We start from the raw sequence: 11,697 nt of genomic DNA, 5'->3' as shown, positions 1-11,697 counted from the left end.
TTGTGACATCTTCCTGATGTATAAGTGCATTATCCTGCTGGACATGTCCATTTGAAAAGGGACATTTTATGAATGTCACCATAAAGGGATGCACATGGTCAGCAACAATACTTATGGGTGCCGAGGCATTACAATGATACTCAGGTGGTATTAAGGGGCCCAATGTGTGCCAATAAATCATTCTGCACACCATTACACAGCCATCATCAGCCTGCACCAAAATCAAGGTCAACTGGGCCTGCTCAGCATTTTTATACATGCCACAGAGCATGATAGATGTTAATTACTCAACTGTATGATGCCGTACACCTGTATGGAAGCAGCTGCATTCGTTATGTTTCTTCGAGGTTTTTTAGATTCTCCAATCGGCCTACCTGCACGTCTTTGGACTGTTGGAGGAAACCCACACGGACACAGGAAGAACATGTTCAAGTAGTGTATTTTCTTTTAAGAAAAATATTATCAATTCACAGTTTCAGTTGGTATTTTAATTTTATGAGTCCACGAGAAATCAGTTACAATTTTACAATTTAATTATGTTATTTAAAATTTAGGCAATGAACCTGACAAACTACAAACTGGAAAATCGATGCTGCCATACAGCGCGCGTCGCCACGACTACACCGCTTTTTTTTTGACTACACCGCTTTGTGGACTGCCGCGCATTTCCGATGACGTCATGAATTTCCGCAGCCATCTGGTCTGCACGCAACGTGAGAACACAAACAGGACTCAACTGTCTTGACCAGCAGCAGCTCACATGGTGGAGGAGGGAGTGGATACGGTTAGTAAATTACGAAATCTGAAAACGTGACATGGTGGCTAGCCTCTTGTCTTCATCTACAAATGTATCACGGAGTTTAAGAAAACAAGAGTATAAATCAGGAAAGCTCTACGCGTGGTTTTGAAAAAGCTACTTGTTCTGAGCGATTTCAGGCGTGATATTTAATCGTTTCTTGTTAGCAAACGTCGTTGGCTACAAACTGAAACAGTTCTAGTCCGTTAATGTTAACTATCTTATCAGAGATTTAATAGCAAGTTCGTTAATACGCACTAATCTGTATGATGAACGAAAGCCTGGCTGGCTAGCTTGCGTCGAGTCACATGAAATTTAGAAAGATACAACTTAGCAAGGGTTAGTTAAGTGTCAATAGCTAATTGTTAATACATTTTCACTACCTATGTACCGTGTGCTACCGTTTTACTATTAGTTTGATTGTTGGTAAATATATAACGGTAATGCGTTTCTTTTATAGCGAACGAAGAGTATGGATATGTAATGAAAAGTTTACTAGGTGGCTGCGGAACTAGCTGATCGAGGATCAGTGAAGTTAACCACAGTTCTGGTCTCGACCTATGGTCTCGACTTTTCGTACCAAAACGGAAACTGATCCCGAGTCAGTGTGACGGACACTCTCGTGGTAGGGAATCCATATTGTATCTCATCGCGCCTTTCCTAAGGGAAGTCCCGCCGGACGAAACGCCGTTAGGATTAATCAAGCAATGGTGTGACCAGTGTGGTTTATTGTCTCTTTGTATACTACTGTCGTACTGTTTTTGCGAAAAGTCTCTTTAACGAACTTGAGGTTTATATGAGTGAAATATAACTCATATAAACGCAGTTAGCTAAATCGGCGCGCTGGCGTTATTTGGCTTTCTAGCAATATTACGTTACATGTAACATAGCCTCCTCTAACTTAAGATGACGTTATAAACCACATTTCTTAGTTAACTTATACATCTCGCTACTTCTAATGAATTATTCTGCACAGTTATTGGTTTAGTGTAACTTCACATGTGCGCAAAAGTGCTCTTCATCCAGCGACAGTGGCTAGCAGCTTTCTTGCATTTTTGGCACAATATTCAATCGTATATTGTTAAGATTTGGATATTGAGTCATGTCACCGTCCTTGTAACGAGTGAGTCACGTTGCCCACAGCAGCATGCATTCATCGGCTGCTACGTGGGGCGCGTAATGGGGTGACCCGAGCCGTGTTGGTGTCCTCATAAAAGCCCGTATTATATTTCACCTTGGTTCTCGACATAATCGTAGTGAACAGTTGTGTACCACGAATTGATAATTGATATGGTTTCTTTCTCTCACCCCCCTCTTACCCCCGCATTACTGCAACCAGGGGCTAAACGGAGTGAACGATGAAGAAAGAAATTGCGGCAGTGGTGTTTTTTATGAAACGGCTGGTCAGGAAGGCGGAAAAGCTGGAGACGGAGAAAGTGGATCGTTTTGTGGAGAGACTGACTGTGGCATTACAGGAGAAATACCGGGGGCACTGGTACCCTGAGAACCCCAGCAAAGGCCAGGCTTTCAGGTACTGAATAAGAGCTCTGCTTATTAGTAGTGCTGTGTGCTGAAATGAACTCTGATGAGTTTTCTACTGCCGGGCTGAGTTTCTACTGTGAAACAGTGCATAATTTAAGTTAACATTTTTTCAGGTGTTAATGGGGATAAAACTGTTTTGTAATACTGAGTTGTCCCTTGGCATTTGATATAAAAGATGGTACCCAGAGTAAGGTTATTTTGCTTGTAAGGAATGCTCAGTTACGTGCGAATTAATCCATGTATATTGGAAGTGGCCTCTCCTGATGGAGCAGAGTAGTTGCCTGGGTCTTCTGGCAGGGGGGCAGGTGGATGGTGTCATTGTGAGGTTCTTGTGTGCTTGTGCAGGTGTATTCGAGTGAACGGGTTTCTGAAGGAGGACCCTGAGCTGCTGAGAGCCTGTCGGGAGAGCGGGGTGCAGTACAGAGACCTGGGCCTGCCACAGGAACTCACTCTCTGGGTGGACCCTGGGGAGGTATGCTGCAGGTAGGAACTCACTTTGTCTCCTTTATTCTCAGATGTGCTGCCCCGGGCTTGTATTTTTGAAGCATCTCTGGGTAGAAATGCTGATCCAGGATCATTTTTTCCTTTTAACTCATAATGGGTTAGATAAGGAAAGTGGACGAGGAAACCTGATCCTAGACCAGCACTCATGCTCTGAGATACTTTATGGCTATGGGCCCAAGCAGGGGAAAAAGATCTTGTTTTGGGCCCCACCACCTCTGTGTCATATTTTTTTGAGGACCTCTGTCCATCAGGGCCTTGGAATTGTCCTACCCCCCCCCCCCCCCCCTCTTACAGCGCCCTTGGGCTCATGAGTGTTTCCCTGAGGTGTCTGTATTTGTGTGTTTGCATATAGTTTCATGATAGCAGGGGTGGAGCTTAGGGCAACTGGGTAAAGCTTTCCTGTGTGCAAGTGGGTCCAGAGGGCTTGTAGAAGTGTGTGTGTGTGTGTGTGTGTGTGTGTGTGTGTGTGTGTGTGTGTGTGTGTGTGTGTGTGTGTGTGTGTGTGTGTGTGTGTGTGTGTGTGTGTGTGTGTGTGTGTGTGTGTGTGTGTGTGTGTGTGTGTGCGTGTGCGTGTCTGTTGCGTGCGTGTGTGTGTGTGTGTGTGTGTGTGTTTTTTTTAAATTTCCCCTGCACAAATAATTTCTACATCTTTTATAACGCAGAGCACATATATGTCCGTGTACGGTTCTGAAAAGTTGTGAATATGCTCCGACTCATTCCGACCCCCTTCACTATTCTCAGGTACGGGGAGAAGAACCACGCCTTCACAGTGGCGAGTTTCTCGGGAGACGACGTGGACGACAAGGAGGACGTGACCAAGAAGGTGACGAGCGCGGTGGAGAAGGTGACGTCGGACTACCACTCCGGCTCCTCGTCTGACGAAGAGAGCGGCACCCGAGAGGCCTGTGTGACCCCCCCTTTCCCCCACTTCCAGCCCCGCTACCAGGTACTGCCGCCAGGACCGAGCCTTCTCATTCGCTTTCAGTTACCGCCAAATTCCACAAGCCACTGTTTCCGTGATCCTGCGGAAAGAAAGCGGATCAGGGTCGTGGGGGGTGCTGGAGCCTATCCCAGCGTGCATTGGGCGAGAGGCAGGAATAAACCCTGGACAGGCGAACAATCTATCGCAGGGCACACACACCATTCACTCCCACACTCATACCTATGGGCAATTTAGACTCTCCAATTAGCCTACCTGCATGTCTTTGGACTGTGGGAGGAAACCGGAGTACCCGGAGGAAACCCACGCGGACACGGCGAGAACATGCAAACTCCACACAGAAAGGCTCTAAGCTGATATTCGAACCCACGACCTTCTGGCTGTGAGGCGTATATATGTAACATGACATATGTTCAGCTTTAATGAACTTAATTTCCATGATTCATCCGAACAGTCGAAATGAACCTCGTTTAGCAAGTACTGATGGGAAAAACTATGAAGGGTCAAACGGTTGTGGCTTATGCTTTTCCCGTTCCCGGTGAATCGAAACGTCTAAGGGAACCTTGTCTTGCAGGCGGTGCCCCAAATCCCCTACCAGCCGGTCCACGTGTGGCACCCGTTTCCGAAAAAGAAGACCGGGCCCGGGAAGGGGCACGGGCCCCCCCACCCTCACTTTGGCTTCCGCCCCCACGCCAGGCCCAACCCCTGCTTCAGACCGAACGGCTGGTGTCCCGTCCGGCCCCGAAACGGACCGGGTTACTGGGGCAGCACCCCAAACCTGGCCCACTCTTAGGAACCACTAAAGCGAAACAGTGACGTAGTTACTCTGGAAACGAAAAGGACTGACACAATGCTGACCAAACTCTGAAAGTATTTTTGTAGTAATTATTTGTTTATCGTAATAACTTTCTTTTTGATTTTTTGAATTTGTACAAGTTTTAAAAAGATATGTTGACTCTGCACTTTAGATAATTTGTTATAGAAAGTTGTGTAAGGTGTTTGCTTATATACAGAATTAGAAATCTTGTTGGCTATGATAGGAAATTTTAATTATGGAAATATGTACTGTATTTATATTTAATGGGATCACTGTTATTCTCTGATGTTCGACAGACTGTCCATCAGTTTTGTTTAAATGACCAAATGTTTTGTATGTATTCACATCATAGTATTGTGCTGACTACTTAAATTATGAAATACATTAAACGTTTTCTTAATTAGACGAATTTCTTTCACTGTGTTTTAACTTGTGCTTGGTGTGACTCAAAAGAGCTTTAGAGTTGGTGTTACATCTACCTATGTCCATCATGTCACATACATTGGGGACAGCAAGATGAATCGTTAGCTAGCATAGTAAATGTTTCTGTGCCTGTACTGTACTGATATAGATATATACAGCATATATCTCACTTGACTGTATTTCTGTTGATGGGAACCCAGTGGTTGTCAACTTCCAGAATTATGTGTGGATTGGCCACACGATGGCGATATAGAATTACATCAGGTACAGCAAGTGTGCATCACAGGGCCAATACAAATTAAGGTACAATAAGTGCTTATAATACATTTTACTTGTAAAGCGCCTTTCATGACACCCAAGGTCATTTTACAGAGGAATCGAGGTAAGTCACAATACATAGGATTTAAAAAATAGATGTTGAGGTTATATGGCAATCATTAAGGGAAGAAAAACTAAAGATGGTTTGTTAAAAAAAGAAGAGCGAATGTGTGCATGTGTGTAGTTAAATGTCTTGCGTGTATGCTTGTCTAAATAAGTGGGGCTTGAGCTGTTTTTTGAATGAAAAGAGCTTATCATTGGAGCAACAAGAGGACCAATAACTTGAACAGAATCATTTGGATTTCGGCTAACAGACATCAAGCTGAGAGACAGAATTTTAATGAGTACAATTAACTTTGATGGCTGTGCTCAATAACTGACCTTAAGCGCAGCATACATCATTCTGAATGTGATCGTAAAATGAAGAAATGATTTATAAAGCACCATTACCTTTGATTATTTACATGGCTGCCAGACAAACAATTTGTGGCATTGGATAGAAACGCGTTTAAAAATCGACTCATGAACAATTTGGCAGACTGCCATACAATCTGTAGTCTATGGGATGTCAGATGCTTTAGTCAGTGCTGACACCCCGTCATTGCTGCTTGCACTGTATTCTTGGTCTTCATACACACATACAAACATACACACACAGTGCAGTCGAGTAAGTATTTGGACAGTGACACCATTGGGGGGACCAAAAGCAATCGGACAGTTGGCTGCCCTCCTCTTTCTTGGCCAGGTGTATGCTGTTGCATCATTAGCTCACTCTCAAAAGATGTATTAAAAACAACACAGTCTTTTTTTTTTAACACACCTCCATGTCCAGTTAAGGACAACACATTTTGTGTTACTGTCAACACAATCTGTTAAAAGGTCTCAATTAATGCAAGGCAGCTTGCATGTATTGCGTTTGATCAAAACGGTGCAGTGTCATACCTCAGAAACAAGAATACATTGGAATCTTACACATTTTTTATAAATGTACAAAGCGCATGTAAATGTAATTGTACGTTGTGTTATGAGGAAAATGAACGGCAGGTGGCTCTTGAGCATCAACTTTTGTCGCGAAAATTCGCAATGGATACCTTCATCCGGAAATCACGTGTCTGGATTCCAGCTCCTATCCACCTGCTGAGAGTCGGGCAGGAGTGCAATCTGGATGCGAACGGAGGGGAGAACAGTTGAGGCGCTCCGAGAACTTTGAATTTCGTTCAGTTTGGAAAAGGAAATTTCAGGAGGAAATTAAGATTCGAATAATGGATTTTATGGCATTCCGTTGTTGTGTTCTATTGGGAATTTTATTGGCAGGTAAGTTTTTTCCCCCAATTTTCCATTCCTTTCTCCGCCGCCTGCATTAAAGCGGGAGAGTAAAATGCCGAATGGCGTAGGGATGGAGCAAGCTAGCCAACAGGACAGTAACTGAATAGCCAGTTAGCTGCTCTAGCTACCTGCTGAAAAGTTTGTTTCAGTGGACATGTTAAGTATATGAGGCGAAATGTTTCTGCATAACTGTATTTTACAGATTAGTTTTCAGGTTTACGTTCTGAACCATAATTTTATTTAACGGATTTTTGTTTGTTTGCTTGTTTACTACTAACGTCGCTAGCCGGCCAAAAAGACAAGCACGTAGGCTACAGCTTGAGATTCCCGTTCTTTTTTTTCGAGGACAATCCTTGATGTTACGATCTCATATCCACATGACAGTGTTCATTAGCCTATAATTTTTTTTTTTTTAATTCAGTCTGTCAGAAATAGATTAAAGTATGATGTATTCTGTAGCAACAAGTGGGTAGTAGACTGTACGTTTAATATGGTAAATTCAAAGTAGCCTATAATTAAGATGATTTTTTCCTCTTGGTTCCAAAATCACAGCTTGTTAATGGAAATGATTGAAAAGGCACAAAAACTGAATTAAGTCAGATTTTGTTGAGACTGAAGGGGGTGTATTTTTTCGGTCTGTGTAGTTTTTGAGAAATGTAAATAGAACTAACGTTCGTTTATTGGGGAAGATTTCGTTTGGAAGACTTTCCAAAAGTTGGCCTGGCTGTAGCCTTATGGTATTTGAAAAATATTGGCTTATAATGTGTATAAAACGCGTTAAATATGAGTGCGTGCTTTGTGTAATTACGAGTCTTATAAATTCACCAGGATTACGATTAACTCCGTCACTGTCAGCAATAATAATGAAATGGACTAGACTAACGTCATTCGTCGTGGAATGGTTTAATTGAAGAAACTCGTATATGATACATTGCATTAGCCACTATGTCCCGAGGTTCTTTGAACTGACTTAGTTTAGCTGCGGCGCAAGTTTTATTTACTTAGTGTTACGGGTCGTGTATTTCGAATATAATGAGACTAAGAGCAAAATAATAGTCTAAATCTCTTGAACGGTTTAATTGTGGAAAGACTGCGGAAATACAATTAGTGGAACTTTAATCGCCAGCATGCATCACTAATAGCGCCCGCTGCGTAAATAACAATACAGTAAAGCAGTTTTCTATTGATTATGCTAGTAACATTTGTGGGGTAAATGTTTCCAAGACGACATATACATATAGTTTGTAAAATAGGCTATATGCAACGTGAAGTGATAGTCGCGTCAAACGTAATTTTTGTCGTCATATTGCGTTACGTCTTTTTTCGTTTGTCGTTTTGCTACTGGTGGTGAAAACAGTTTGTGTTGTCTGTGTTAAACCGTAACGAGGCTTTAACGTGTTGTGAATTTATGTCTGCCATCTGCCAGCTTAAGTAGCCAATCTAAACTGTAAACCCCCTGCTGTGAGAGCCAGGACTTTGTCTTAAATTGATGTAATTTCTGATTGGGGCCGAAATTAATCTTAATAGCATATAATTAAAAATACTCAAACTGGCCGCGTTGTTTGCTTCAGTGACTGTATCAAGCTCTGCAATATCATTATTTTAGTAGGTTACATGAAAAAACGAGAGGAGTGCTGTTTAATCTTTATTTAACGATTGAGTAAAGACGTTGGGGGCGTCGAATATAGCAGACCACACCTTTTGTTTGGTTGGTGATTTGAAGTTTTGTTGTTCCCCTCCTATGCCTGGGCCATTACAAGCCTTAAGAAAGTCGCCTTTAATCATTTTTTTTGTTGTTGATGTAAAAACATAACTTATCAATCTTGCATGACTGACTGCTATTTTATTTTCCACTTATAGCATACTGTGATCAGCCAGATATGTAAGCGCCAGCAAGTCTCACATTTGTTTTTTCCAGCTCATTGTGACAATGCTGGGTCAGGCAACTTTTTTTCCCCACAATGCAATAAGCATTTTTTTTTAAAAGATTAGATTAGTAGAATATTGCGTTCCATCAAACTGGACAAAGCATGTGGTGTCAACTGCACCTTATTGTTGTACTGCAATTTGCAAATCATGCTCACACAGACATGAGTCTGAGGATGATGCTTCCTGTGCAGCTCACCAGGCGGGCTTGTGGGCACCTAGTCGCCCAGTTAGGGGGTCGCTAGTGAGCGATGAGACGCTGTAATCGCACCCGACTGAAACGGTTCCAGATACTTCCGTGGGTGTCTAAAACATCCTTGCGTTGAACGCAAAAAAATGCACGGGGTGATCAAACGCATACATTGAGAACTGAAATAACATCCCAAAAAAACCCCATTAAGCGAAACTGTCCCTTTGACAGGTTGAGCCACCCAGCAGCCTGCGATGGGGCACTTTGATCGCTCACTTTGCGATTGGCACTCAAAGCGTTTTGTTTCCCGCGGCAGGGGAGCGGGCTGGAAACGACCCTCGATTATCGCTCTCCCAGCGGCGGGCGGGGGATGCAGGCGGCGCGGCGCATTGATTACCAATAAAACAACAGAAACGCTGTTTTGACACTCGCGCCGCGTTTATGACACGCGCCTGAGTGCTCTCCGACAGGCTGGCGTGTCCCTCTCTGCCCCAGAGGGCATAGCCACAGGACTCGCCGAGCGTGTGAGTGTTTACCGGTACACTGCGTGTGTGTGTGTGTACGGCTCGTACAGCTGTGGGTGTGGCCCGGTAGGCCGACGCCCTCTCTGCCTGGAATCTGCCCTGAAACCGGCCCAGCCCTAAAGCCGAAACCGCGGCGGACGAGCGTCGCTCAGCGCTCCCGCGGCCCGCCCCCGGCGCTCAAAGGTCGCACCGCGCGGTAAACGGAACTCCGCGAAACGGGTGCGCGGAGAGGGCAGTAAACTCCCGTTCGGCTGGTTACTGATAAACCCGGGGATAACGAGGCGCTTTGTTTTTTTGGAAAGCGGGCGAGCGTTCCCGCGGCGGTGGCGTAGCGGGGGAGGGCGGCGGGGGCGCTGTCGAGGCGGGGGCCGGGCATTGTTTACCCTCGCCGCATTCCCCAAGATGCATTTCCCCCCCCCCCCCCCCCCCCTCTGCGGAACATTGTGTGGTCTGTACAAGCTCATTTCCATCACAATGGCACCTCGGGCTGGTCGCGGGGAGCTGGCCCACTTCCTATAAGAGGAGTGTTGCTTCGGTGCTGGGTTATTCGTTCGGTCATTAGAGATGCTCTCCGATGGAATGTCGGTGGTGTGTTTGCTTTTGCCGAGAGTGCTGAAAGTAAATAATTGTTCCTCGCTGCGTTTCATTTTTATTTTATTACCTGGTTGTGCTGGAATGGCCCAGATAAAGAACCCGTAAACCTGGGCTGCCCAACCTCGTTCCTGGAGATCTACCGTCCTGTTGTTTTTCACTCCAACCCTAACAAAGCTCACCTCACTCAAAAGTTATAGAGATCTAATTGAGCTGCTAATTAGTAGAATCATGTGTGACAAACTAGGGTTGAAATGAAAATCTACAGGATGGTAGATCTCCAGGAACAAGGTTGGTCTTAGTGTGTCTAAAGGGTATTTGGCTGAATGTTATCAGGGTTTTTTCCCCCTGGCAACATCTGATGTTTGTTGTCTAAATGTAGGGGAATTGATAATAAAGAAAGGTCCAATCGCAGGTCTAAACTCAAAAAGGACCCCATGAGCAGAATATTGTTTTTTGTAGTTATGTGCAAGGTTATGGTGTTATGCCATAGAAACGTCTGAAACACCAGCATGCTTCTTGACAAGATTTGGGCCAGCAACCTTGTGTTGAAGAGTCAGAGCCTACCTAGAACACAGCTGAGTACCCTAGCATCCAGATGGCCACGCCACTTGCAGAAAATCATTAATTTTAGTTAGGGACTTTAAAAAAGAACACCTGTGTACATTGTTTTCCAAGAAGAACCCCATAAAAATTATCAAAAAAGATTTAAGATGATTAATGAGGTGATGTTTTTCTGAAGATCTTGCATTTTTTGCTTGTTTGTTGTATCGATGTTGGAAACCAACTGATGTATCTAATGCTAATGATAAATATGTGTGTTATATTGACAATGGGTACGGACTTGCAAAATGTCATGCATCTACAGTCGATGTTTGAAACTTGCACATTTTTTACAATATCAAAATTTGGCTGCCATATTGGATTTTGGAGCCAAAATCATGTGACCTAAATGTATTCAGTGTCTCATCAGATGTGGTCCATAGAATTTGAGCCATTAGTTCGTAGCATTACGGTAAGCAGGAATGTGTAGGTTTTTTTTCTATTAATTGATTAGATTATACAGTAAGGATCAGCACTGGGTTTTAGTCCATTGGTATGTCTGACCTAGAAAATGCTGACCGGTCAGTCAGTTCAGTTAAAATCCACTTGAGTTGCATTACTGTGTCTGTGCGGACCTTCCCACGAGACAGGCTGATGACCAGATATGGACCAACCGCCCCCCCCCCCCTCCAATGCATTCTTGGACTTCTATTGTTTTGTGGGATGTCTGAAATGTAATCTCTTTAATTAAGGGGAAATATGCATTTCTTTGTACGAAGGACCGTATCTTGCATGCTGTTCCCATTTTAGGATGGGATTGTGGTTCACGTGGAAAGTTTGGTGAATTATGTTCCCGCAGAGTTATACATTTATTTTTCATTACAAAATGGGAAACACTGATTGTCAGACCCTGCACATCTCACCCAGAGGACATAGGTATGTCGTACACGCACACGTGGAGAACCTTAACACTTTCCGGCAGCTGAGGGCAGAAGAGGATGTTCAGCAATGAAGCCGAAATCTCACGCCTGCCGCCGTTTCGGGTGTGGAAATCAGCGGGCTGCTTCCTTAGAATACATCAGGAACACTCACGTCTGTGCCCTTATACTTCCTCAATAAAAGTCTCTGACCTCTAATGCAGCTCTCTTATGAAGATTGTTTCTTGCCGTTGCCTAGCCTTAATGTGCTTTGTATCCCGTGTGTTGGCGGCGGCTGTTCATTCTCGCGATGCTGAATGGTGGGTTCTGTTAATCTAAT

At 44.0% G+C, this 11,697-nt stretch overlaps 2 protein-coding genes across 3 annotated transcripts in view; both read left to right on the top strand.

The window, feature by feature from the left end:
* The first annotated feature begins 664 nt into the window (after nt 1–664).
* btg3 (B-cell translocation gene 3) lies at nt 665–5,004 on the top strand. 2 transcript variants are annotated; one of them, XM_035432165.1, is made up of 5 exons: nt 665–784; nt 2,136–2,327; nt 2,684–2,821; nt 3,584–3,788; nt 4,357–5,004. In XM_035432165.1, exons 2-5 carry the CDS (start codon nt 2,155–2,157, stop codon nt 4,573–4,575), a joined length of 735 nt encoding a protein of 244 aa, XP_035288056.1. In that variant the 5' UTR covers nt 665–784; nt 2,136–2,154; the 3' UTR covers nt 4,576–5,004. The 2 variants fall into 2 exon arrangements, with proteins under 2 accessions (XP_035288056.1, XP_035288057.1); XM_035432166.1 differs by lacking the exon at nt 665–784 and adding an exon at nt 861–1,421.
* Nucleotides 5,005–6,482: 1,478 nt separating this feature from the next.
* The window catches only part of cxadr (CXADR Ig-like cell adhesion molecule), a 46,961-nt gene continuing 41,746 nt past the window's right edge, over nt 6,483–11,697 (top strand). The window contains exon 1 of the mRNA XM_035434793.1: nt 6,483–6,654. Coding sequence (XP_035290684.1) covers nt 6,603–6,654 — 52 coding nt within the window. The 5' untranslated portion in view covers nt 6,483–6,602. The remainder of the gene's footprint in view (nt 6,655–11,697) is intronic.

This window comes from Anguilla anguilla, chromosome 9, assembly GCF_013347855.1.
Source record: "Anguilla anguilla isolate fAngAng1 chromosome 9, fAngAng1.pri, whole genome shotgun sequence".
NCBI lineage: Eukaryota > Metazoa > Chordata > Actinopteri > Anguilliformes > Anguillidae > Anguilla > Anguilla anguilla.
Note: the sequence above shows the minus strand (reverse complement) of the source record. Positions and strands in the feature narration are given on the sequence as shown.